Source organism: Columba livia, chromosome 5, assembly GCF_036013475.1.
Source record: "Columba livia isolate bColLiv1 breed racing homer chromosome 5, bColLiv1.pat.W.v2, whole genome shotgun sequence".
Taxonomy (NCBI): domain Eukaryota; kingdom Metazoa; phylum Chordata; class Aves; order Columbiformes; family Columbidae; genus Columba; species Columba livia.
In genome coordinates, this window is record NC_088606.1 from 9,495,195 (window position 1) to 9,522,960 (window position 27,766).

Sequence of the window (27,766 nt, forward strand, 5' to 3'; positions counted from 1 at the left end):
GAAAAGGAACTCAGTGAGACCATTCCTGAAGAAACACTGCATGTGTCAGGAAAAGCTATTTCAGAAGAAGACAGGGAAACACTAATTGTAAGCCAAAGGGTAGGAAGAAGCAAGCGACCTAAAAAAGATCGGTTATCATGGCCAAAATTCCAGTCAATTAAAAATAAAAAGATACTTGGGCACAGAAGATCTCATAGTACATCAGATGCATATGAGCCTGCTATACAGGACATTTCTCCTACCAGCACAGACACCGAGTCTCAATTCCAACAAGAAGTCCATACCAAAGAAAAAAAAGGAAGCCAAAAGAAACTGAAGTTCCCTAGCATTGGATTCAAAATGCACAGATCCAAACCAGAAACACAAGACAAGCAAAGAAAAGAAATAAAAACTACACTGTTATCTGAAAGAGAAAAAACAGGTGAAGAAGACAGCAGCCTTGAAAATCCCGAAATACTAACTGTTGAATATACCACATCTCCTGCTTATGAAATTAAAACAGGGGAAGTCCATGACATTTTAACAAAAGACTTAAAAGATATGAAAAATGGTATCCCATCACATACTAAAAAATGCCCTGAAGTTGAAATAAGCATTAAAAAAGAAAAGGACAAGGAATCAACCGCAAAATTTACTGTACCTGAAGAACCACCTATATCAACACAGATTTCAAAGCCCAGCTTAGAAACACCTGATCTGAATGAAAGCCCAACTAAAAAATCACCGCAATCCTCAACAAAATCCCGAAAAAAGAAACAGAAAAGAATAGGAGATAAAACAGAAGGAGAAAGTGAAATTAACATAGGCATGATGGGTCACACAGCAAAAGGATCTGTACAGGTAAAAGGTCTAGAAATAGGCACTGCTAAAGCAGAATTACACACAATACCTGACGCACTGGAAATAGGAGAAAAACAAGCAGAAGAAGACACAAAAATACTAATGACTCAGAAAATAAAAATGGAGGTTTTAATGCCCAAAATAAAAGAGCTAGAGACTGAAAACACCAAACCAGGAAGTGATGTTCCACATTCAGTACCAGAAACAGCAACTGATAAAAGTTCAGAGGATGGCAGGAATTTGGATGTGAAAACTCAAATGTTTGATGCAGAATCAGAATCAACTACTTGGAAAATACAAATGCCGTCATTCAAAATGGACAAAACACTTAAAGCTGACATGGGAATACAAAAAGAAGAAACCACTCTTGAATCAGAAGATAACTTCAAACAGACACAGGCAGAAGATGAAGATATGTCCACAAATGATAAGACATTGAAGGTGGACATGATGATGAAGAGAGCAGAAAAAGACACTGAAGGAAAAGAGAGCAAATTCAGACTGCCAAAGTTTAAAATGCCTACATTTACCTGGGCAACAACAAAGGATGAGAGAGGACAAAATGAAAGTCAGGGAGGTGAAAAGGAAGGAAGAGCAACATTAATAGAAAAAGGTGAAAAACCTTCCTCAAGGGAAAATCATTTGGATGAGAAAGAAGGAAACATAATAAGACAAAATGATTATGAAATAAAAAAAGAAGAATTCAGCACACCATCAGAAAAAAAAGAAGAAATATCTAAAATGGTGACAGTCACAAAAGAGGGCCTTGTGGTGGACCTGAAGTCTGATGTCCCGAACACCAAAGCTGAAGGGGCCGGCTGGAAAGTGGAGAAGCCCTCCCTCAAAATGCCCAAAGCTGACATCAAAGCTCCCAAGGTGGACATCAGCCTCCCGTCTGTGGACGTCACCCTTCCCAAGGCCAGCGTCGACCTGCAGGCGCCCGAGGCATCCCTCACCCTGGAAGGGGAAGCCAAAGCCCCAGAGAAGGAGGCCACAAAGACCAAGGACGGCAAGTTCAAGATGCCCAAGTTCGGCATGCCTTCCTTTGGCTGGTCCAGCAGCAGAGAGGCCAAGGCCACCGTGGCCGCTGATGCGGACGTCAGCCTCAAGGAGCCCCACGTGACGGTGCCCTCGGGAACCGCCGAAGTCGACGTGACCCTGCCGGCGGCCGACATCCAAGCGCCCGCCGTGGAGGTGACCGTCGAGACGGCCGCCGCAGGAGAGGGCGAGAAAGGTCGATTCAAGATGCCCGACGTCAAGATGCCCAGCGTCAAGCTGCCCAAAGTCAAAGCTCCGCACGTGCAGGTCAGCCTGCCCAAGGCCGAGGTCTCCCTGCCCAAAGGCCAGGCCGAAGTCCAGGAGGGCGAAGTCGCCCTGCAGGGCCCCGATGCCGAAGGCGGCCTGGAGGTGGCTGCCGGCAAAGTGGAGGGGGGTGGCATGAAAATACACATGCCCAAAGTCAAGGTGCCCAGCGTGGCCTTCTCCAAGCCGACCGTCAAGGCTCCCAAAGTGGAGGCGGACGTCAGCCTGCCCAAAGTCGACGCCAGCCTCCCAGAGGCCGAGCTCAAGGCCGGCGACGCCGACATCAGCATCGCGGCCCCCGACGGCAAGCTGCCCTCCGTCGAAGGCTCCCTGGAGCTCCAGGCGCCCGACGTAGACCTCAAAGTGCCCTCTGGCGAAGGCTCCCTTGAGGGAGCCGAGCTGGAAGCCACGGGCCTGAAAGGGAAGCTGAAGCTGCCCAAGTTTGACAAGCCCAAATTCGGAGTGTCGCCTCCCAAGGTGGAAGGGCTGGAAGGCGAGGTCAGCCTGCCCAGCGCAGACGTCGACCTGCCCTCCGCCACCGTGACGGCCGCAGCCGACGTCCCCGGCGCCAAAGCCGAAGGGGCCGGCTGGAAGGTGGAGAAGCCCTCCCTCAAAATGCCCAAAGCTGACATCAAAGCTCCCAAGGTGGACATCAGCCTCCCGTCTGTGGACGTCACCCTTCCCAAGGCCAGCGTCGACCTGCAGGCGCCCGAGGCATCCCTCACCCTGGAAGGGGAAGCCAAAGCCCCAGAGAAGGAGGCCACAAAGACCAAGGACGGCAAGTTCAAGATGCCCAAGTTCGGCATGCCTTCCTTTGGCTGGTCCAGCAGCAGAGAGGCCAAGGCCACCGTGGCCGCTGATGCGGACGTCAGCCTCAAGGAGCCCCACGTGACGGTGCCCTCGGGAACCGCCGAAGTCGACGTGACCCTGCCGGCGGCCGACATCCAAGCGCCCGCCGTGGAGGTGACCGTCGAGACGGCCGCCGCAGGAGAGGGCGAGAAAGGTCGATTCAAGATGCCCGACGTCAAGATGCCCAGCGTCAAGCTGCCCAAAGTCAAAGCTCCGCACGTGCAGGTCAGCCTGCCCAAGGCCGAGGTCTCCCTGCCCAAAGGCCAGGCCGAAGTCCAGGAGGGCGAAGTCGCCCTGCAGGGCCCCGATGCCGAAGGCGGCCTGGAGGTGGCTGCCGGCAAAGTGGAGGGGGGTGGCATGAAAATACACATGCCCAAAGTCAAGGTGCCCAGCGTGGCCTTCTCCAAGCCGACCGTCAAGGCTCCCAAAGTGGAGGCGGACGTCAGCCTGCCCAAAGTCGACGCCAGCCTCCCAGAGGCCGAGCTCAAGGCCGGCGACGCCGACATCAGCATCGCGGCCCCCGACGGCAAGCTGCCCTCCGTCGAAGGCTCCCTGGAGCTCCAGGCGCCCGACGTAGACCTCAAAGTGCCCTCTGGCGAAGGCTCCCTTGAGGGAGCCGAGCTGGAAGCCACGGGCCTGAAAGGGAAGCTGAAGCTGCCCAAGTTTGACAAGCCCAAATTCGGAGTGTCGCCTCCCAAGGTGGAAGGGCTGGAAGGCGAGGTCAGCCTGCCCAGCGCAGACGTCGACCTGCCCTCCGCCACCGTGACGGCCGCAGCCGACGTCCCCGGCGCCAAAGCCGAAGGGGCCGGCTGGAAGGTGGAGAAGCCCTCCCTCAAAATGCCCAAAGCTGACATCAAAGCTCCCAAGGTGGACATCAGCCTCCCGTCTGTGGACGTCACCCTTCCCAAGGCCAGCGTCGACCTGCAGGCGCCCGAGGCATCCCTCACCCTGGAAGGGGAAGCCAAAGCCCCAGAGAAGGAGGCCACAAAGACCAAGGACGGCAAGTTCAAGATGCCCAAGTTCGGCATGCCTTCCTTTGGCTGGTCCAGCAGCAGAGAGGCCAAGGCCACCGTGGCCGCTGATGCGGACGTCAGCCTCAAGGAGCCCCACGTGACGGTGCCCTCGGGAACCGCCGAAGTCGACGTGACCCTGCCGGCGGCCGACATCCAAGCGCCCGCCGTGGAGGTGACCGTCGAGACGGCCGCCGCAGGAGAGGGCGAGAAAGGTCGATTCAAGATGCCCGACGTCAAGATGCCCAGCGTCAAGCTGCCCAAAGTCAAAGCTCCGCACGTGCAGGTCAGCCTGCCCAAGGCCGAGGTCTCCCTGCCCAAAGGCCAGGCCGAAGTCCAGGAGGGCGAAGTCGCCCTGCAGGGCCCCGATGCCGAAGGCGGCCTGGAGGTGGCTGCCGGCAAAGTGGAGGGGGGTGGCATGAAAATACACATGCCCAAAGTCAAGGTGCCCAGCGTGGCCTTCTCCAAGCCGACCGTCAAGGCTCCCAAAGTGGAGGCGGACGTCAGCCTGCCCAAAGTCGACGCCAGCCTCCCAGAGGCCGAGCTCAAGGCCGGCGACGCCGACATCAGCATCGCGGCCCCCGACGGCAAGCTGCCCTCCGTCGAAGGCTCCCTGGAGCTCCAGGCGCCCGACGTAGACCTCAAAGTGCCCTCTGGCGAAGGCTCCCTTGAGGGAGCCGAGCTGGAAGCCACGGGCCTGAAAGGGAAGCTGAAGCTGCCCAAGTTTGACAAGCCCAAATTCGGAGTGTCGCCTCCCAAGGTGGAAGGGCTGGAAGGCGAGGTCAGCCTGCCCAGCGCAGACGTCGACCTGCCCTCCGCCACCGTGACGGCCGCAGCCGACGTCCCCGGCGCCAAAGCCGAAGGGGCCGGCTGGAAGGTGGAGAAGCCCTCCCTCAAAATGCCCAAAGCTGACATCAAAGCTCCCAAGGTGGACATCAGCCTCCCGTCTGTGGACGTCACCCTTCCCAAGGCCAGCGTCGACCTGCAGGCGCCCGAGGCATCCCTCACCCTGGAAGGGGAAGCCAAAGCCCCAGAGAAGGAGGCCACAAAGACCAAGGACGGCAAGTTCAAGATGCCCAAGTTCGGCATGCCTTCCTTTGGCTGGTCCAGCAGCAGAGAGGCCAAGGCCACCGTGGCCGCTGATGCGGACGTCAGCCTCAAGGAGCCCCACGTGACGGTGCCCTCGGGAACCGCCGAAGTCGACGTGACCCTGCCGGCGGCCGACATCCAAGCGCCCGCCGTGGAGGTGACCGTCGAGACGGCCGCCGCAGGAGAGGGCGAGAAAGGTCGATTCAAGATGCCCGACGTCAAGATGCCCAGCGTCAAGCTGCCCAAAGTCAAAGCTCCGCACGTGCAGGTCAGCCTGCCCAAGGCCGAGGTCTCCCTGCCCAAAGGCCAGGCCGAAGTCCAGGAGGGCGAAGTCGCCCTGCAGGGCCCCGATGCCGAAGGCGGCCTGGAGGTGGCTGCCGGCAAAGTGGAGGGGGGTGGCATGAAAATACACATGCCCAAAGTCAAGGTGCCCAGCGTGGCCTTCTCCAAGCCGACCGTCAAGGCTCCCAAAGTGGAGGCGGACGTCAGCCTGCCCAAAGTCGACGCCAGCCTCCCAGAGGCCGAGCTCAAGGCCGGCGACGCCGACATCAGCATCGCGGCCCCCGACGGCAAGCTGCCCTCCGTCGAAGGCTCCCTGGAGCTCCAGGCGCCCGACGTAGACCTCAAAGTGCCCTCTGGCGAAGGCTCCCTTGAGGGAGCCGAGCTGGAAGCCACGGGCCTGAAAGGGAAGCTGAAGCTGCCCAAGTTTGACAAGCCCAAATTCGGAGTGTCGCCTCCCAAGGTGGAAGGGCTGGAAGGCGAGGTCAGCCTGCCCAGCGCAGACGTCGACCTGCCCTCCGCCACCGTGACGGCCGCAGCCGACGTCCCCGGCGCCAAAGCCGAAGGGGCCGGCTGGAAGGTGGAGAAGCCCTCCCTCAAAATGCCCAAAGCTGACATCAAAGCTCCCAAGGTGGACATCAGCCTCCCGTCTGTGGACGTCACCCTTCCCAAGGCCAGCGTCGACCTGCAGGCGCCCGAGGCATCCCTCACCCTGGAAGGGGAAGCCAAAGCCCCAGAGAAGGAGGCCACAAAGACCAAGGACGGCAAGTTCAAGATGCCCAAGTTCGGCATGCCTTCCTTTGGCTGGTCCAGCAGCAGAGAGGCCAAGGCCACCGTGGCCGCTGATGCGGACGTCAGCCTCAAGGAGCCCCACGTGACGGTGCCCTCGGGAACCGCCGAAGTCGACGTGACCCTGCCGGCGGCCGACATCCAAGCGCCCGCCGTGGAGGTGACCGTCGAGACGGCCGCCGCAGGAGAGGGCGAGAAAGGTCGATTCAAGATGCCCGACGTCAAGATGCCCAGCGTCAAGCTGCCCAAAGTCAAAGCTCCGCACGTGCAGGTCAGCCTGCCCAAGGCCGAGGTCTCCCTGCCCAAAGGCCAGGCCGAAGTCCAGGAGGGCGAAGTCGCCCTGCAGGGCCCCGATGCCGAAGGCGGCCTGGAGGTGGCTGCCGGCAAAGTGGAGGGGGGTGGCATGAAAATACACATGCCCAAAGTCAAGGTGCCCAGCGTGGCCTTCTCCAAGCCGACCGTCAAGGCTCCCAAAGTGGAGGCGGACGTCAGCCTGCCCAAAGTCGACGCCAGCCTCCCAGAGGCCGAGCTCAAGGCCGGCGACGCCGACATCAGCATCGCGGCCCCCGACGGCAAGCTGCCCTCCGTCGAAGGCTCCCTGGAGCTCCAGGCGCCCGACGTAGACCTCAAAGTGCCCTCTGGCGAAGGCTCCCTTGAGGGAGCCGAGCTGGAAGCCACGGGCCTGAAAGGGAAGCTGAAGCTGCCCAAGTTTGACAAGCCCAAATTCGGAGTGTCGCCTCCCAAGGTGGAAGCGCTGGAAGGCGAGGTCAGCCTGCCCAGCGCAGACGTCGACCTGCCCTCCGCCACCGTGACGGCCGCAGCCGACGTCCCCGGCGCCAAAGCCGAAGGGGCCGGCTGGAAGGTGGAGAAGCCCTCCCTCAAAATGCCCAAAGCTGACATCAAAGCTCCCAAGGTGGACATCAGCCTCCCGTCTGTGGACGTCACCCTTCCCAAGGCCAGCGTCGACCTGCAGGCGCCCGAGGCATCCCTCACCCTGGAAGGGGAAGCCAAAGCCCCAGAGAAGGAGGCCACAAAGACCAAGGACGGCAAGTTCAAGATGCCCAAGTTCGGCATGCCTTCCTTTGGCTGGTCCAGCAGCAGAGAGGCCAAGGCCACCGTGGCCGCTGATGCGGACGTCAGCCTCAAGGAGCCCCACGTGACGGTGCCCTCGGGAACCGCCGAAGTCGACGTGACCCTGCCGGCGGCCGACATCCAAGCGCCCGCCGTGGAGGTGACCGTCGAGACGGCCGCCGCAGGAGAGGGCGAGAAAGGTCGATTCAAGATGCCCGACGTCAAGATGCCCAGCGTCAAGCTGCCCAAAGTCAAAGCTCCGCACGTGCAGGTCAGCCTGCCCAAGGCCGAGGTCTCCCTGCCCAAAGGCCAGGCCGAAGTCCAGGAGGGCGAAGTCGCCCTGCAGGGCCCCGATGCCGAAGGCGGCCTGGAGGTGGCTGCCGGCAAAGTGGAGGGGGGTGGCATGAAAATACACATGCCCAAAGTCAAGGTGCCCAGCGTGGCCTTCTCCAAGCCGACCGTCAAGGCTCCCAAAGTGGAGGCGGACGTCAGCCTGCCCAAAGTCGACGCCAGCCTCCCAGAGGCCGAGCTCAAGGCCGGCGACGCCGACATCAGCATCGCGGCCCCCGACGGCAAGCTGCCCTCCGTCGAAGGCTCCCTGGAGCTCCAGGCGCCCGACGTAGACCTCAAAGTGCCCTCTGGCGAAGGCTCCCTTGAGGGAGCCGAGCTGGAAGCCACGGGCCTGAAAGGGAAGCTGAAGCTGCCCAAGTTTGACAAGCCCAAATTCGGAGTGTCGCCTCCCAAGGTGGAAGGGCTGGAAGGCGAGGTCAGCCTGCCCAGCGCAGACGTCGACCTGCCCTCCGCCACCGTGACGGCCGCAGCCGACGTCCCCGGCGCCAAAGCCGAAGGGGCCGGCTGGAAGGTGGAGAAGCCCTCCCTCAAAATGCCCAAAGCTGACATCAAAGCTCCCAAGGTGGACATCAGCCTCCCGTCTGTGGACGTCACCCTTCCCAAGGCCAGCGTCGACCTGCAGGCGCCCGAGGCATCCCTCACCCTGGAAGGGGAAGCCAAAGCCCCAGAGAAGGAGGCCACAAAGACCAAGGACGGCAAGTTCAAGATGCCCAAGTTCGGCATGCCTTCCTTTGGCTGGTCCAGCAGCAGAGAGGCCAAGGCCACCGTGGCCGCTGATGCGGACGTCAGCCTCAAGGAGCCCCACGTGACGGTGCCCTCGGGAACCGCCGAAGTCGACGTGACCCTGCCGGCGGCCGACATCCAAGCGCCCGCCGTGGAGGTGACCGTCGAGACGGCCGCCGCAGGAGAGGGCGAGAAAGGTCGATTCAAGATGCCCGACGTCAAGATGCCCAGCGTCAAGCTGCCCAAAGTCAAAGCTCCGCACGTGCAGGTCAGCCTGCCCAAGGCCGAGGTCTCCCTGCCCAAAGGCCAGGCCGAAGTCCAGGAGGGCGAAGTCGCCCTGCAGGGCCCCGATGCCGAAGGCGGCCTGGAGGTGGCTGCCGGCAAAGTGGAGGGGGGTGGCATGAAAATACACATGCCCAAAGTCAAGGTGCCCAGCGTGGCCTTCTCCAAGCCGACCGTCAAGGCTCCCAAAGTGGAGGCGGACGTCAGCCTGCCCAAAGTCGACGCCAGCCTCCCAGAGGCCGAGCTCAAGGCCGGCGACGCCGACATCAGCATCGCGGCCCCTGACGGCAAGCTGCCCTCCGTCGAAGGCTCCCTGGAGCTCCAGGCGCCCGACGTAGACCTCAAAGTGCCCTCTGGCGAAGGCTCCCTTGAGGGAGCCGAGCTGGAAGCCACGGGCCTGAAAGGGAAGCTGAAGCTGCCCAAGTTTGACAAGCCCAAATTCGGAGTGTCGCCTCCCAAGGTGGAAGCGCTGGAAGGCGAGGTCAGCCTGCCCAGCGCAGACGTCGACCTGCCCTCCGCCACCGTGACGGCCGCAGCCGACGTCCCCGGCGCCAAAGCCGAAGGGGCCGGCTGGAAGGTGGAGAAGCCCTCCCTCAAAATGCCCAAAGCTGACATCAAAGCTCCCAAGGTGGACATCAGCCTCCCGTCTGTGGACGTCACCCTTCCCAAGGCCAGCGTCGACCTGCAGGCGCCCGAGGCATCCCTCACCCTGGAAGGGGAAGCCAAAGCCCCAGAGAAGGAGGCCACAAAGACCAAGGACGGCAAGTTCAAGATGCCCAAGTTCGGCATGCCTTCCTTTGGCTGGTCCAGCAGCAGAGAGGCCAAGGCCACCGTGGCCGCTGATGCGGACGTCAGCCTCAAGGAGCCCCACGTGACGGTGCCCTCGGGAACCGCCGAAGTCGACGTGACCCTGCCGGCGGCCGACATCCAAGCGCCCGCCGTGGAGGTGACCGTCGAGACGGCCGCCGCAGGAGAGGGCGAGAAAGGTCGATTCAAGATGCCCGACGTCAAGATGCCCAGCGTCAAGCTGCCCAAAGTCAAAGCTCCGCACGTGCAGGTCAGCCTGCCCAAGGCCGAGGTCTCCCTGCCCAAAGGCCAGGCCGAAGTCCAGGAGGGCGAAGTCGCCCTGCAGGGCCCCGATGCCGAAGGCGGCCTGGAGGTGGCTGCCGGCAAAGTGGAGGGGGGTGGCATGAAAATACACATGCCCAAAGTCAAGGTGCCCAGCGTGGCCTTCTCCAAGCCGACCGTCAAGGCTCCCAAAGTGGAGGCGGACGTCAGCCTGCCCAAAGTCGACGCCAGCCTCCCAGAGGCCGAGCTCAAGGCCGGCGACGCCGACATCAGCATCGCGGCCCCCGACGGCAAGCTGCCCTCCGTCGAAGGCTCCCTGGAGCTCCAGGCGCCCGACGTAGACCTCAAAGTGCCCTCTGGCGAAGGCTCCCTTGAGGGAGCCGAGCTGGAAGCCACGGGCCTGAAAGGGAAGCTGAAGCTGCCCAAGTTTGACAAGCCCAAATTCGGAGTGTCGCCTCCCAAGGTGGAAGGGCTGGAAGGCGAGGTCAGCCTGCCCAGCGCAGACGTCGACCTGCCCTCCGCCACCGTGACGGCCGCAGCCGACGTCCCCGGCGCCAAAGCCGAAGGGGCCGGCTGGAAGGTGGAGAAGCCCTCCCTCAAAATGCCCAAAGCTGACATCAAAGCTCCCAAGGTGGACATCAGCCTCCCGTCTGTGGACGTCACCCTTCCCAAGGCCAGCGTCGACCTGCAGGCGCCCGAGGCATCCCTCACCCTGGAAGGGGAAGCCAAAGCCCCAGAGAAGGAGGCCACAAAGACCAAGGACGGCAAGTTCAAGATGCCCAAGTTCGGCATGCCTTCCTTTGGCTGGTCCAGCAGCAGAGAGGCCAAGGCCACCGTGGCCGCTGATGCGGACGTCAGCCTCAAGGAGCCCCACGTGACGGTGCCCTCGGGAACCGCCGAAGTCGACGTGACCCTGCCGGCGGCCGACATCCAAGCGCCCGCCGTGGAGGTGACCGTCGAGACGGCCGCCGCAGGAGAGGGCGAGAAAGGTCGATTCAAGATGCCCGACGTCAAGATGCCCAGCGTCAAGCTGCCCAAAGTCAAAGCTCCGCACGTGCAGGTCAGCCTGCCCAAGGCCGAGGTCTCCCTGCCCAAAGGCCAGGCCGAAGTCCAGGAGGGCGAAGTCGCCCTGCAGGGCCCCGATGCCGAAGGCGGCCTGGAGGTGGCTGCCGGCAAAGTGGAGGGGGGTGGCATGAAAATACACATGCCCAAAGTCAAGGTGCCCAGCGTGGCCTTCTCCAAGCCGACCGTCAAGGCTCCCAAAGTGGAGGCGGACGTCAGCCTGCCCAAAGTCGACGCCAGCCTCCCAGAGGCCGAGCTCAAGGCCGGCGACGCCGACATCAGCATCGCGGCCCCCGACGGCAAGCTGCCCTCCGTCGAAGGCTCCCTGGAGCTCCAGGCGCCCGACGTAGACCTCAAAGTGCCCTCTGGCGAAGGCTCCCTTGAGGGAGCCGAGCTGGAAGCCACGGGCCTGAAAGGGAAGCTGAAGCTGCCCAAGTTTGACAAGCCCAAATTCGGAGTGTCGCCTCCCAAGGTGGAAGCGCTGGAAGGCGAGGTCAGCCTGCCCAGCGCAGACGTCGACCTGCCCTCCGCCACCGTGACGGCCGCAGCCGACGTCCCCGGCGCCAAAGCCGAAGGGGCCGGCTGGAAGGTGGAGAAGCCCTCCCTCAAAATGCCCAAAGCTGACATCAAAGCTCCCAAGGTGGACATCAGCCTCCCGTCTGTGGACGTCACCCTTCCCAAGGCCAGCGTCGACCTGCAGGCGCCCGAGGCATCCCTCACCCTGGAAGGGGAAGCCAAAGCCCCAGAGAAGGAGGCCACAAAGACCAAGGACGGCAAGTTCAAGATGCCCAAGTTCGGCATGCCTTCCTTTGGCTGGTCCAGCAGCAGAGAGGCCAAGGCCACCGTGGCCGCTGATGCGGACGTCAGCCTCAAGGAGCCCCACGTGACGGTGCCCTCGGGAACCGCCGAAGTCGACGTGACCCTGCCGGCGGCCGACATCCAAGCGCCCGCCGTGGAGGTGACCGTCGAGACGGCCGCCGCAGGAGAGGGCGAGAAAGGTCGATTCAAGATGCCCGACGTCAAGATGCCCAGCGTCAAGCTGCCCAAAGTCAAAGCTCCGCACGTGCAGGTCAGCCTGCCCAAGGCCGAGGTCTCCCTGCCCAAAGGCCAGGCCGAAGTCCAGGAGGGCGAAGTCGCCCTGCAGGGCCCCGATGCCGAAGGCGGCCTGGAGGTGGCTGCCGGCAAAGTGGAGGGGGGTGGCATGAAAATACACATGCCCAAAGTCAAGGTGCCCAGCGTGGCCTTCTCCAAGCCGACCGTCAAGGCTCCCAAAGTGGAGGCGGACGTCAGCCTGCCCAAAGTCGACGCCAGCCTCCCAGAGGCCGAGCTCAAGGCCGGCGACGCCGACATCAGCATCGCGGCCCCCGACGGCAAGCTGCCCTCCGTCGAAGGCTCCCTGGAGCTCCAGGCGCCCGACGTAGACCTCAAAGTGCCCTCTGGCGAAGGCTCCCTTGAGGGAGCCGAGCTGGAAGCCACAGGCCTGAAAGGGAAGCTGAAGCTGCCCAAGTTTGACAAGCCCAAATTCGGAGTGTCGCCTCCCAAGGTGGAAGGGCTGGAAGGCGAGGTCAGCCTGCCCAGCGCAGACGTCGACCTGCCCTCCGCCACCGTGACGGCCGCAGCCGACGTCCCCGGCGCCAAAGCCGAAGGGGCCGGCTGGAAGGTGGAGAAGCCCTCCCTCAAAATGCCCAAAGCTGACATCAAAGCTCCCAAGGTGGACATCAGCCTCCCGTCTGTGGACGTCACCCTTCCCAAGGCCAGCGTCGACCTGCAGGCGCCCGAGGCATCCCTCACCCTGGAAGGGGAAGCCAAAGCCCCAGAGAAGGAGGCCACAAAGACCAAGGACGGCAAGTTCAAGATGCCCAAGTTCGGCATGCCTTCCTTTGGCTGGTCCAGCAGCAGAGAGGCCAAGGCCACCGTGGCCGCTGATGCGGACGTCAGCCTCAAGGAGCCCCACGTGACGGTGCCCTCGGGAACCGCCGAAGTCGACGTGACCCTGCCGGCGGCCGACATCCAAGCGCCCGCCGTGGAGGTGACCGTCGAGACGGCCGCCGCAGGAGAGGGCGAGAAAGGTCGATTCAAGATGCCCGACGTCAAGATGCCCAGCGTCAAGCTGCCCAAAGTCAAAGCTCCGCACGTGCAGGTCAGCCTGCCCAAGGCCGAGGTCTCCCTGCCCAAAGGCCAGGCCGAAGTCCAGGAGGGCGAAGTCGCCCTGCAGGGCCCCGATGCTGAAGGCGGCCTGGAGGTGGCTGCCGGCAAAGTGGAGGGGGGTGGCATGAAAATACACATGCCCAAAGTCAAGGTGCCCAGCGTGGCCTTCTCCAAGCCGACCGTCAAGGCTCCCAAAGTGGAGGCGGACGTCAGCCTGCCCAAAGTCGACGCCAGCCTCCCAGAGGCCGAGCTCAAGGCCGGCGACGCCGACATCAGCATCGCGGCCCCCGACGGCAAGCTGCCCTCCGTCGAAGGCTCCCTGGAGCTCCAGGCGCCCGACGTAGACCTCAAAGTGCCCTCTGGCGAAGGCTCCCTTGAGGGAGCCGAGCTGGAAGCCACGGGCCTGAAAGGGAAGCTGAAGCTGCCCAAGTTTGACAAGCCCAAATTCGGAGTGTCGCCTCCCAAGGTGGAAGCGCTGGAAGGCGAGGTCAGCCTGCCCAGCGCAGACGTCGACCTGCCCTCCGCCACCGTGACGGCCGCAGCCGACGTCCCCGGCGCCAAAGCCGAAGGGGCCGGCTGGAAGGTGGAGAAGCCCTCCCTCAAAATGCCCAAAGCTGACATCAAAGCTCCCAAGGTGGACATCAGCCTCCCGTCTGTGGACGTCACCCTTCCCAAGGCCAGCGTCGACCTGCAGGCGCCCGAGGCATCCCTCACCCTGGAAGGGGAAGCCAAAGCCCCAGAGAAGGAGGCCACAAAGACCAAGGACGGCAAGTTCAAGATGCCCAAGTTCGGCATGCCTTCCTTTGGCTGGTCCAGCAGCAGAGAGGCCAAGGCCACCGTGGCCGCTGATGCGGACGTCAGCCTCAAGGAGCCCCACGTGACGGTGCCCTCGGGAACCGCCGAAGTCGACGTGACCCTGCCGGCGGCCGACATCCAAGCGCCCGCCGTGGAGGTGACCGTCGAGACGGCCGCCGCAGGAGAGGGCGAGAAAGGTCGATTCAAGATGCCCGACGTCAAGATGCCCAGCGTCAAGCTGCCCAAAGTCAAAGCTCCGCACGTGCAGGTCAGCCTGCCCAAGGCCGAGGTCTCCCTGCCCAAAGGCCAGGCCGAAGTCCAGGAGGGCGAAGTCGCCCTGCAGGGCCCCGATGCCGAAGGCGGCCTGGAGGTGGCTGCCGGCAAAGTGGAGGGGGGTGGCATGAAAATACACATGCCCAAAGTCAAGGTGCCCAGCGTGGCCTTCTCCAAGCCGACCGTCAAGGCTCCCAAAGTGGAGGCGGACGTCAGCCTGCCCAAAGTCGACGCCAGCCTCCCAGAGGCCGAGCTCAAGGCCGGCGACGCCGACATCAGCATCGCGGCCCCCGACGGCAAGCTGCCCTCCGTCGAAGGCTCCCTGGAGCTCCAGGCGCCCGACGTAGACCTCAAAGTGCCCTCTGGCGAAGGCTCCCTTGAGGGAGCCGAGCTGGAAGCCACAGGCCTGAAAGGGAAGCTGAAGCTGCCCAAGTTTGACAAGCCCAAATTCGGAGTGTCGCCTCCCAAGGTGGAAGGGCTGGAAGGCGAGGTCAGCCTGCCCAGCGCAGACGTCGACCTGCCCTCCGCCACCGTGACGGCCGCAGCCGACGTCCCCGGCGCCAAAGCCGAAGGGGCCGGCTGGAAGGTGGAGAAGCCCTCCCTCAAAATGCCCAAAGCTGACATCAAAGCTCCCAAGGTGGACATCAGCCTCCCGTCTGTGGACGTCACCCTTCCCAAGGCCAGCGTCGACCTGCAGGCGCCCGAGGCATCCCTCACCCTGGAAGGGGAAGCCAAAGCCCCAGAGAAGGAGGCCACAAAGACCAAGGACGGCAAGTTCAAGATGCCCAAGTTCGGCATGCCTTCCTTTGGCTGGTCCAGCAGCAGAGAGGCCAAGGCCACCGTGGCCGCTGATGCGGACGTCAGCCTCAAGGAGCCCCACGTGACGGTGCCCTCGGGAACCGCCGAAGTCGACGTGACCCTGCCGGCGGCCGACATCCAAGCGCCCGCCGTGGAGGTGACCGTCGAGACGGCCGCCGCAGGAGAGGGCGAGAAAGGTCGATTCAAGATGCCCGACGTCAAGATGCCCAGCGTCAAGCTGCCCAAAGTCAAAGCTCCGCACGTGCAGGTCAGCCTGCCCAAGGCCGAGGTCTCCCTGCCCAAAGGCCAGGCCGAAGTCCAGGAGGGCGAAGTCGCCCTGCAGGGCCCCGATGCCGAAGGCGGCCTGGAGGTGGCTGCCGGCAAAGTGGAGGGGGGTGGCATGAAAATACACATGCCCAAAGTCAAGGTGCCCAGCGTGGCCTTCTCCAAGCCGACCGTCAAGGCTCCCAAAGTGGAGGCGGACGTCAGCCTGCCCAAAGTCGACGCCAGCCTCCCAGAGGCCGAGCTCAAGGCCGGCGACGCCGACATCAGCATCGCGGCCCCCGACGGCAAGCTGCCCTCCGTCGAAGGCTCCCTGGAGCTCCAGGCGCCCGACGTAGACCTCAAAGTGCCCTCTGGCGAAGGCTCCCTTGAGGGAGCCGAGCTGGAAGCCACAGGCCTGAAAGGGAAGCTGAAGCTGCCCAAGTTTGACAAGCCCAAATTCGGAGTGTCGCCTCCCAAGGTGGAAGGGCTGGAAGGCGAGGTCAGCCTGCCCAGCGCAGACGTCGACCTGCCCTCCGCCACCGTGACGGCCGCAGCCGACGTCCCCGGCGCCAAAGCCGAAGGGGCCGGCTGGAAGGTGGAGAAGCCCTCCCTCAAAATGCCCAAAGCTGACATCAAAGCTCCCAAGGTGGACATCAGCCTCCCGTCTGTGGACGTCACCCTTCCCAAGGCCAGCGTCGACCTGCAGGCGCCCGAGGCATCCCTCACCCTGGAAGGGGAAGCCAAAGCCCCAGAGAAGGAGGCCACAAAGACCAAGGACGGCAAGTTCAAGATGCCCAAGTTCGGCATGCCTTCCTTTGGCTGGTCCAGCAGCAGAGAGGCCAAGGCCACCGTGGCCGCTGATGCGGACGTCAGCCTCAAGGAGCCCCACGTGACGGTGCCCTCGGGAACCGCCGAAGTCGACGTGACCCTGCCGGCGGCCGACATCCAAGCGCCCGCCGTGGAGGTGACCGTCGAGACGGCCGCCGCAGGAGAGGGCGAGAAAGGTCGATTCAAGATGCCCGACGTCAAGATGCCCAGCGTCAAGCTGCCCAAAGTCAAAGCTCCGCACGTGCAGGTCAGCCTGCCCAAGGCCGAGGTCTCCCTGCCCAAAGGCCAGGCCGAAGTCCAGGAGGGCGAAGTCGCCCTGCAGGGCCCCGATGCCGAAGGCGGCCTGGAGGTGGCTGCCGGCAAAGTGGAGGGGGGTGGCATGAAAATACACATGCCCAAAGTCAAGGTGCCCAGCGTGGCCTTCTCCAAGCCGACCGTCAAGGCTCCCAAAGTGGAGGCGGACGTCAGCCTGCCCAAAGTCGACGCCAGCCTCCCAGAGGCCGAGCTCAAGGCCGGCGACGCCGACATCAGCATCGCGGCCCCCGACGGCAAGCTGCCCTCCGTCGAAGGCTCCCTGGAGCTCCAGGCGCCCGACGTAGACCTCAAAGTGCCCTCTGGCGAAGGCTCCCTTGAGGGAGCCGAGCTGGAAGCCACAGGCCTGAAAGGGAAGCTGAAGCTGCCCAAGTTTGACAAGCCCAAATTCGGAGTGTCGCCTCCCAAGGTGGAAGGGCTGGAAGGCGAGGTCAGCCTGCCCAGCGCAGACGTCGACCTGCCCTCCGCCACCGTGACGGCCGCAGCCGACGTCCCCGGCGCCAAAGCCGAAGGGGCCGGCTGGAAGGTGGAGAAGCCCTCCCTCAAAATGCCCAAAGCTGACATCAAAGCTCCCAAGGTGGACATCAGCCTCCCGTCTGTGGACGTCACCCTTCCCAAGGCCAGCGTCGACCTGCAGGCGCCCGAGGCATCCCTCACCCTGGAAGGGGAAGCCAAAGCCCCAGAGAAGGAGGCCACAAAGACCAAGGACGGCAAGTTCAAGATGCCCAAGTTCGGCATGCCTTCCTTTGGCTGGTCCAGCAGCAGAGAGGCCAAGGCCACCGTGGCCGCTGATGCGGACGTCAGCCTCAAGGAGCCCCACGTGACGGTGCCCTCGGGAACCGCCGAAGTCGACGTGACCCTGCCGGCGGCCGACATTCAACCACCTTCTTTTGAAGTTGTCATAGATTCTTCTTCTGGAAAGGGCGATGACTTGGTTAAAACTAAATCTTCTATATTTAGAATCCCTAAGGTTTCACTTTCTAAAAATTCCAAAGGTGAGATGCTGAGTCCGTCTGCTGTTGACGTTTCTGTTTCAGAAAACGTTTGTGGTTCAGTAGCAGAGGAATCTCCTGCTGTTGTTTCAGGCAGCATTGAATCTACATATCTTCTTGACAATAAGGGAGATAGTGCCTCTAAAAATACTAAATTCAGAATTCCTAGCTTGGGTTTTTCCAAAGTTGATATCAGTTCTTCTAAAATTGAACAGGAATCCCCATTACCAAAAGGGGACATTACTCTTACTAAATATAAAATTAATGTAGCCGAATGTGAATCAACAGTATCGTCTCTTGCTGATGAGAATCTTTCAGTATCAGATTTTGAATTTGTAAATGAAGAGGTTTCTTTGGAGCAAGGAACTCTCAAGCCAGGAATTAAAATACCAGCTTCTGAAATATCTTTACATGACACAGAGATTACAGTTAAAATTCCTAAATTTCGAAAACCAAAATTTGGAATTTCTTGGTCTAAGGGAAAACCATCAGGAACTGATGTTGGTTCCAAAGTGGAATCTGAAATTTCCAAGGGTAGCATAACCTCTGATATGACTGATGCCAATATTGAAAAAACAACTTCAAGCCTTCATGCTGAATTAGGTGTAAATATTCACAAGCCTGAATCTGTTCTGGATGCACCAAAGCTGGATGTCAGTCTCCCATCAACAGAAGTTACCATGCCAAAATTAGAAGTGGATTTCCATGGCCCAGCTATAGAGTGCAAGGCAGAACAGGAAGTAGTTTCAGGAGAGAAAGACAATGAGGAGAAAGGAAACAAATTTAAAACATCAAAATTCAAACTACCTTCATTTAGTTGGTCACCAAAGAAAGAAGCTGTTGCTCCTTCTGAAGATGAGGGACATCGGGAAGAACTCACCTCAGATATTCAAATAATTGAAGGCTCCCTTGAGGTGAAGAGTCCTGACACAAGTGTTGAAAGAACACCAAGTGAAATTGCTGTGGGTGATGTTGAAACAAAAATTGAAGGTTCTGAAGGGAAAATAAAAATGCCTAAATTCCATATCCCAAAGTTGGGAATTACACATTCAAAAGGGAAAGTTTCAGAAAAGGATGTAAGCAAATCCAAATCAGAAGTCAAGGTTCCCCAACTAAAAGCAACAGTAGAAATAGCTGACATTGCTGTTGAAGCACTAAATTTGGAGGTGGCATGTGGTGCAGGAACAGAAACTTACAGTCCTAAAATAAAAATGACCAAAGATGACAATAAGGCATCAGAGGCTGATCTTCACCTCCCATCAACTGACATTTCTGTTCCAAAACCAGACAGTGATATTCAGGATTTAGATGCAGCACTAAAAATCAAAGGGGAAATAAAGCAAGATGGAGAGGGAGAAGAGAAAGAAGGACATTTCAAAATGCCAAAATTTAAACTTCCATCCTTCAGTCGGTCACCAAAGAAGGAAGCAAGTGTTAAACCAGATTCTGGAGCAAATTTGGAAGATCCTAAACTTGCTACAGTGTCAGGCAGTATAGACACAGAAGTGAGAGGAACTGCAACTGATGATCAAGGTACTGGACCAGCCCTTGATCTGGAAATATCTGCAGGAAAAGGTGAACAAAAAAGTCCAATTAAAAAGCCTCAATTTGTCATGCCTAAAATTTCACTCTCCAAGATCAAGGTTCCTAAATCTCAGACACATCCACCAAAAGTTGAAGCTGATGCTTCTGTTCCTAAAACAGAAAGAGAGGGTGATGATTCAATACAGATACCTGATATAGAAATAAGTTATTCCAAAAGGACAGAAGAAGGGGCACAAATAAGCATTAAACCAGCTGATGTTAAGATCCCTACTGTGGACTTTTCCAAAAAAGAAACGGGAGCTTTCCAAACTGAAATGGGAATCAGCTCAGCAAAGATTGAAGCTGCTCTGCCTTCCTCAGAAGGGAGTTTTCAACAGGTTGTTCTAAAATCGAGTTCTACCAATGAAGATACCATCCAAAAAACAGGTATTAAGTTACACAAAGGAGAAGCTTCAATTGAACTGGGGAGCCCTGAAATAGCAACAGAAATATCATCAGTTGTGGATGAAAGAAAGATGAAATTGGAAGGTCCTGAAGGGAAGATTAAAATGCCCAAATTTCAGAAGCCAAAGTTTGGAATCTCCCTAACAAAAGAGAAGGGCCCAGAGACAGAGATCAGGTCTCCAAAAACAGAAGCTGAACCACCCCAGCTAAAAATGACAAACGAAATTGCTGATATTGCTGTGGGAGTTCCAGCATCAGAACTTACATCTTATATGTCAGATCTTGGATTAGGTGTTTGTAAGACAAAAACACCCCAAGTTCCGACAGCTGTCATCGAAGATCCAAAGGGAGAAATAAGCCCTAAGTCACTGTCTAAATCAATGACAGAGGGAGCTATTGAGAGCCTTGAGGACAAAAAAATCAAATTAAAAGAACATGAAATAAAAGCTGAAGAAGTTCAGACAGAAGAACATCAGGGATGGTTCAAAATGCCAAAATTCAGAATACCTACATTTGGAAGGACATCCTTAAAGGAAAAAAAGGGTGATGCTGATATTGAAAAAAGTATGGAAAAAGCTCAGGCAGGCATTCCCTCTGCTGAAGTACAAACTGAAACAAGTATTCCTGAAAATACCTTCTCATTACCACATGCACTTGCTGAAATTACTATTGGAAAACAAGGGATTCCAAAATCAGGGGACACTGTGAAGAGTTCTGATGTTAGCTTGCCAAAGGTGGAAGGAGATATTCCATTATCTGCAGAAGGAACAGATAGTAAAGTGAATATTCCAAAAACTGAAACTTACGCAGACATAGTTAAGCACGGTGCTGAAGGACAAGCAACACACACTTCAGAATTCACAGTGTCTTCAGCAGAATCATCTAAATCACATGTAAGTGCTCCAGAAATTACCGATGACAACAGCTTAACAAATAGGTTTTCCACGTGTACTCTGACTCTTCAAGAGGAAAAAGTCAAATCACAGGATATGAAAGTCCCGAAGGTAGAAAGTTCCACTAAGCTAGAGACTTCAGGAGTAGGATGTAAACCATCAGCAGCTGAAATTACTCTGAAAGCAACACAGGAGAAAATAGATGTTAGTCTTCCAAAGGAAGTGCTAGATATTCAAAATCAAGAGGCAGTTATTAAAACAGGAAAGATACAGGGTGAGATGAAAACTGTAGGAAAGGACAGCGAAGGAAACGAATTAAAAAGACCTACGTATGAATGGTCTACAACAAAGGGATCAGAAGAGGGTGCTTATGTTACAGCTAAACTGGAAGATCTGAAGGTAGAAGTTCCAACACTGAAGATGGATGTTAAAATTGCCAGAGTAGATCCTGAAATGAAATTTCAAGTGAAAAGTGTTGAAAAGGACATGTCTGCAGGGGTGGAAGTGCAAGTAGAAGATGGAGCAGAAACAAGTAAAATTAAAATACACAAGTTTAAGATTCCAAAGTTCGGAGTGTTGCATCCAGAAGTGAAGGATTTTGAAAATTATATCAATTTGCCAAAGTCAGGAGCTGATTCAGTATCTAAAACTGAACCAGGCACAGCAGAAATGCGGTTTCAAAAATCAGAAGGATCTGTTGGCCTGAAAAGTCCAGCTCTAGATAATGTGGAATTGTCTGACAGAATAACAGTGGAAACAGTGGACAAATCACAAGGTGGCCCAGAAGTAAATATAAAATTTCCCAAACTAAAAATACCAAGATTCACTTTCAAAGCTCTCCCAACTGAAGCTGATGTTTCGGTGTCAACAGTGGTAACAGATCCAAAGGGATCTAGTGCTGACATTGAAGTAGTGCAACTGCAAGCAAGCTCTGCTGTACCTGAAGGAGCACCAGAGGCTCTAGAGGGTGGCATTCAAAAAGCAAAAAGCAAAATTCTCACACTGACAGAACCTGACATTAAAACAGCACAGATGACTACTACCATAGAGTCCTCCCTTTCAAATGCAAGACAAGATGTTCATTGGTCATATATAGACGGCCAAGAAGTAAGTGAGAAAGTAGAACCTGAACATGTTGCTATTGAAAGGTGTGAGATTTACACTACTGAAATACTGAAAGAATCAGAGATTCTCTCATCAGAAGTCAAAACTGCTACTTTGGGATTCTCATTGCTCAAGGTAAAGTTGCCTGAATCACATAGCAACTTAGAAGTGCTAGTCCAGAAGCCATTGTCGACAGAAGATGATTCAGTGAGCAAACCTAAAGGTGCCGATGAAAGCTTTGGAGTAGCAGCACAGAGGATTGGCAGTGCTGAACTTAAACTGTCTGACAAACTACATGGTGGACCTGAAGAATCTAGTGGAGAAATAAATTTGCCAAAGTTAAAACCACTTGCAGTTGAAGTAAAGCCTTCCAGTAAACTTGAAGAGAGTTGTCCTGATAAGTCACCAGAGGGAATAACTGCAGGTCCTCTCTCTAAAGATGTGGATGTAGCTGAAGGACTAGAAGATGAAGAAAAAGACATAGCAAATGAAAAAGAGAAGACTGATAGTAAAAGATCTCCTGGAAGATTCAAATTTTGGGTTCCAAGTATTGGCTTTTCATCTTCCGGTGATGAAACAAGCACAGATGCAAAAATAGAAATAAAAAAGACAGTTCCAGAAGATGTGAAATCTGCTGACACATCAGATAATGATTCTTCTAAGCAAACTGAAAAAACTGGATGGTTTAGATTTCCCAAGCTTGGTTTCACATCTCCTTCCAAAAAGGCGAAGACTGTTGCCAAAGAAGAGGTGGGTCATAAAGAGGGAAGAATCTCGGATGAAGATAGCCCATCAGATAAACCTGATGTATTTTTTGATGCCCAAGAAAGCTTATCACCTAAAGAAACAACAGAGGGTGAAAATGTTGCAACTGATGGGGCCTCACCCAGTGTTCCAGTTTCTCGAACTATCGTGACATCTTCAGCAAGAACGGAACTAATCTTGTTGGAAGAAGGAAAAGATAGTCAATCCAATACTCCTGGAGATAAAACCAAATGAAGATTGTCTTTTCTGATACCTCAATGAAAATCTACATGTACAGAAAATAATGTTTTCTTAATTCTCTCATAACTGAATATTAAACAAAACCCCAAGCTGTTATTAATTTAAACAGCTGAAAAGAATTTACCACATTCAAATTTTCAGTACATGGATGTGCTGTACCCTGTGCTAGTAAAAATACTGATTTCTTCAAATCTACCCCAAAGACAACAATTACTGTAGGTACTGAGGAGCCCATATTTTTTAGAAAAGTTTGAAAAGATACCTGAACCATGAAAGTAAGCCATGGAAAACCTCCATGATAGCAAAAAGACTTGTTAAATAGGCTTCTCAAAACCACACCGATTATGTTTAGACTATGGATTGTTTCCAGAATTGGGTATAAACTAGTACTACGAGAAATATACTTACCTGTTTAGATTTTGGACATTTCTGACTTACTTTTGCTTTCTTATTAAAATATTTTTTTTTCTTTTTTTTTTTTTTTCCAGCTAAGGTAATATGTGTATTCCACAAGCATTTTGAAATACAAAATAAAACCAAAATACTAGTGTAGAGAGACTAATGCTTTACCTCTTCCTCTCTTCTAATTTTTTATTATTGTGGTGGGTCTATTTAGCCTTAAAAGAATTAAACAAACAAACAAAAAACACAAGAGAATAACTTCAAGACCAAAACCTATATAACTAATTCACATTTTTAAGATACTAAAATAAAACGTGATGATGAAGAATAATTATGAAAATGTGGATAAATAAATTTTAATGTATATATTTACTGGATAGTTAAATGCACAAAATGATCTGCCACACTGGTGGAATTGCTTCAAAGATTTTCTGGAAAAGGAGATGTACATAATTATTTGCTTCTTTGTTTATATTAGTGCTTCTCTCAAGTGCACAACGAAAACCAGAGTGCATATGTGACAGCCTTCACATGTATCGTTAGAACACTGTCTGTATTCTTAATTCACAATAAACTCACCATAGGAATAATAACTGGAGTAGCGTGAGTTACTGATAGTGCTGTTAGTATTTTCTGATTCTGAAAATCCCAGCTTACATTTGCAAAAGGCTTGAGTATACCCCACTAACTACTGAAGCGGCTGCTTAATGACAGCACAGTTTCTAAATACGGTGGTAATGGAGAATTTCCACTCATTACAATCCTGAGTTTTATAGATTTGTATATGCAGACATGCTTCGTTACAGTAGTTTTCTCATCCTCTGTTTTCTTTCTCCATATTCTACTTAGCACAAGGAAAGCAGACACAGTGAAACCTTCAGAAACTGGGTAGTAAAGGAAGTGTACTGTAGCCTGTACTGTACTGTACTGTACTGTGTACTGTACTGTCTGTAGCCTGAGACGTTCTTCATTTCTATATCTTCATGATAGGCTTAAACATTCTAAAGACAACTGCTGGCAGTTATTCTAAAGAGAGCTCTAATTATCCCCGAAGAGACTGTTCACACAAGTGTTAGGCACGTATCATTTATTTGGATCATGTAACATTTCCCTGCAGTTTCCCTAAGTGTAAAAGTCATTGTTTGATAGACCCCAAATTACCACATCAGACAGCAACAGCACGTACCAGGACTGAGGAAAACGTTGTGATCAAGACAAAAAAAATTGAGTCTAGAAAGCGATAATGCATGTAATAAAGGACATCCCATTCAAACAGCAGATCACACCTGCCTGCAAAGCAGCTTTCACATAAAATGTTTCTTGGGTAATGTCCATTTGCTTAAACCCACAAAAAGGAATCTGCCTGGACAGCAGTGAATTTAGGAGTCTGTTGCAAATATGACAGAATCAAGTAAATTAATACTGATGTCTGAGACAGTAATGACCACAAAGAAATAATCACTACAAAGTTTTTAAAAGATGAATGAAACAGTTAAAGGAAGATCAGTAGAGGAAAGAAGCAGCAATACAATCTTCTTCCAAATAGGCTACTGTCAGCTTCAGAAAAAAATGAAGATTAGCAGAAAAGCAACCAGGTTGACAAGGTAATACTCAAGGGTCTGACCACAACAACAGCTGAGAACAGAGCTCAAAAGGGTGCAAGGAGCACAGACACAAACCTGCAGAACATAGACATTTTGTCAACAGGGTGATTCTGACCCCATCGGTTGTTCCTTTAACTGCGGTAGCTTCTCTTGATTGCTGCTACTTATATTTTAACTTCTGAAAAAGTGGGATGTTCAGTTAAACATCTATGTGCAGTTTCCAGTCAAACAAACCTACAACTGTGATTTGGCATGCAAAAGAAGGTATAAATGCACTAAAAAGAGCGTCTGTTACAGGCCACCAGATCAGGGTGAGTTGATGAGGCCTTCTACAGACAGCTGAGAGCAGTCTCACAGTTACAGGCCCTGTTTGTGATGGGGGATTTTAACTTCCCTGATGTTCGCTGGAAGGGCTACTCAGCCAGCCAGTCACAGTCTAGGAGGTTCCTTCAGTGCCTTGACGATAACCTTCTTATGCAAATGGTGGAGGAGCTGACTAGAAGAGGTGCATTGCTGGACCTCATCCTCACTAACAAGGAAGGTCTGGTTGAAGTGGTAAAGGTCAAGGGCTGCCTTGGCTGCAGCGACCATGAGATGGTGGAATTCAGGATCTCATGTGGCAGGAGCAGGATAGCAAGCAGAATTGCAACCCTGGATTTCAGCAAGGCAAACTTTGGCCTTTTCAGGCAATTGCTAAGGGAAATCCCATGGGCAAGGCTGCTTGGAGGTAAAGGGGCCCAAGACAGATGGTTAATGTTCAGGGACTGTTTCTGCCAGGCACAAGATCAGAGCATCCCGACACGTAGGAAGTCAAGGAAGGGAGCCAGGAGACCTGTGTGGTTCAACAGGGAGCTGCTGGGTATGCTCAAGTGGAAGAGTTTACAGATCATGGAAGGAGAGACTGGCCACTTGAGAACAATATAAGGCTGTTGTCAGAGGCTGTAGGGAAGCAACTAGGAAAGCTAAGGCCTCCTTAGAATTAAACCTGGCGAGAAGGGTCAAGGACAACAGGAAGAGCTTTTTCAAATACGTGGCAGATAAAACTAACACCAGAGGCAATGTAGGCCTACTGATGAATGAGGTGGGTGCCCTGGTGACAGAAGATACAGAGAAGGCAGAGTTACGGAATGCCTTCTTTGTCTCTGTCTGCTCTGCTGGAGGCTGTCTTGAGGAGCCCCGTACTGCTGAGGCCACAGAGGAAGTCGGGACAATGGAGGAGTTTGCCTCGGTTGATGAGGACTGGGTTAGGGAGCAGTTAGGCAATCTGGACATCCATAAATCCATGGGTCCGGATGAGATGCACCCGTGGGTGCTGAGGGAGCTGAGGTCATTGCTGGACTACTCTCCATCATCTTTGCCAAGTCTTGGGAAACAGGAGAGGTGCCTGAGGACTGGAGGAAAGCAAATGTCACTCCAGTCTTCAAAAAGGGCAAGAAGGAAGACCCAGGTAACTACCGACCAGTCAGACCCACCTCCACCCCTGGGAAACTGATGGAACGACTTATCCTTGGTGCCATCTCAAGTCATATGAAGGATAAGAGGGTCATTAGGGGCAGTCAACATGGCTTCACCAAAGGGAAGTCGTGCTTGACCAACATCATTGACTTTCATGAGGACATGACAAGATGGATGGATGATGGCAGAGCGGTGGACGTGGTCTACCTTGACTTGAGTAAGGCATTTGACACAGTCTCCCACAGCATCCTCACAGCTAAACTGAGGGAGTGTGATCTGGATGATCGGATAATGAGGTGGACTGCGAACTGGCTGAAGGGAAGAAGCCAGAGAGTCATGGTCAATGGGGCAGAGTCCAGTTGGAGGCCTGTGTCTAGTGGAGTGCCTCAAGGGTCAGTACTGGGGCCTATATTATTCAATATATTCATCAATTATTTGGATGAGGGAATAGAGTGTACTATCAGCAAGTTTGCTGATGACACCAAGCTGGGAGAAGTGGCTGATACACCAGAAGGCTGTGCCGCCATCCAGTGAGACCTGGACAGGCTGGAGAGCTGGGCAGGGAAAAATTTAATGAAATATAACAAGGGAAAGTATAGAGTCTTACATCTGGGTAGGAACAAACCCAGGTTCCAGTATAAGTTGGGGAATGGCCTATTAGAGAGCAGCATAGGGGAAAGGGACCTGGGGGTCCTGGTGGACATCAGGATGACCGTGAGCCAGCACTGGGCCCTTGTGACCAGGAAGGCCAATGGCATCCTGGGGTGTATTAGAAGGTGGGTGGTTAGTAGGTCGAGAGAGGTTCTCCTTCCCCTCTACTCTGCCCTGGTGAGACCACATCTGGAATGTTGTGTCCAGTTCTGGGCCCCTCAGTTCCAGAAGGACAGGGAACTGCTGGAGAGAGTCCAGCGCAGGGCAACAAAGATGATTAAGGGAGTGGAGCATCTCCCGTGTGACGAAAGGCTGAGGGAGCTGGGTCTCTTTAGCTTGGAAAAGAGGAGACTGAGGGGTGACCTTGTTAATGTTTACAGATATATAAAGGGTGAGTGTCATGAGGATGGAGCCAGGCTCTTCTTGGTGACAACCAATGATAGGACAAGGGGTAATGGGTACAAACTTGAACACAAAAGGTTCCACTTAAATTTGAAAAGAAACTTCTTCTCAGTGAGGGTGACAGAACACTGAACAGGCTGCCCAGGGAGGTTGTGGAGTCTCCTACTCTGGAGGCATTCAAGACCTGCCTGGACGCCTTCCTGTGTAACCTGATCTAGGTGTTCCTGCTCTGGCAGGGGGATTGGACTAGATGATCTTTCGAGGTCCCTTCCAATCCCTAACATTCTGTGATTCTGTGATCCTGATATAGAGACATTCCCATTGCAGTAATTTCTTGCATTAAGACATGAATACATATTTCTTGGTTGGTAATTTTGTGAAGCATGTTATTAAGGGTGTTGTCCAAATGTCTTTTAAACACTGACAGGCTTAGGGCATTGACACTGCCTCTCAAAGGAACCTGTTGTAGTGTTTGACCATTTAATAAATGCTTTCTAATGTTAAGCCTGAACCTCCCCCAATGCAGCTTTGAACTTTCCCATGTGTCCTATCACTGGGTCCCAGGGAGAAGAGCTCAGCACCTCCCTCCCAACTTCCCAGCCTCAAGAAGCTGCAGAGAGAGCTGAGGTCTGTGAGTCAGTGCCCATGAAAGAAGAGCTGTCTTCCAGGGATTATAGAGTTATTTATGACTGTCAAAAAATTAATGGCATAAATGGTAGATGAAAAGTTTTTTGAGTACCTGGATGACAAAAAGACATGATTTAACTGGAACAACTGGGAAAGGAAAATCCTAGGTAATGGGAGAAAACAATCAAAAATAGATAACACTGAAGTTTTTGGAACAAACTGGTGTGCAGCCAGGTGACCTTGTAGTCCTTTCTGAATTCATAAACCTATGAAGCCAGCGAGGTTCTGTCTGGCTGTCGTCAGCATTGCTGTCAGCAGCGCGGTGGCTGCCAGGCACTGCACCAAACCCAGGCTGCTGCAGCTCTGCATGGAAAACACCCAGGTAAAGCAGGACTTCAGTTGTACTCCATCCTAACAAAGGTACATGAGATGAGCTGATCAGAGGACAGCATCCACGCTCAAGATCCAAACCAGCAACATTTTCTAGAACGTGAATAAACCAATAGTGA

The 27,766-nt window shown here is 54.6% G+C and overlaps 2 protein-coding genes across 5 annotated transcripts in view; one reads left to right on the forward strand and one right to left on the reverse strand.

Moving 5' to 3' along the window:
* Positions 1–23,111, forward strand: part of AHNAK2 (AHNAK nucleoprotein 2) — a 77,103-nt gene extending 53,992 nt beyond the window's left edge. For all 4 annotated transcript variants that reach the window (XM_065063306.1, XM_065063304.1, XM_065063307.1 and 1 more), the window contains one exon: positions 1–23,111. In XM_065063306.1, coding sequence (XP_064919378.1) covers positions 1–22,110 — 22,110 coding nt within the window. In that variant the 3' untranslated portion in view covers positions 22,111–23,111.
* PLD4 (phospholipase D family member 4) overlaps positions 22,534–27,766 on the reverse strand; it is a 24,828-nt gene continuing 19,595 nt past the window's right edge. Inside the window, exon 13 of the mRNA XM_065063317.1 lies at positions 22,534–27,740. The gene's annotated coding sequence lies outside the window, so the exon portion shown is untranslated. The remainder of the gene's footprint in view (positions 27,741–27,766) is intronic.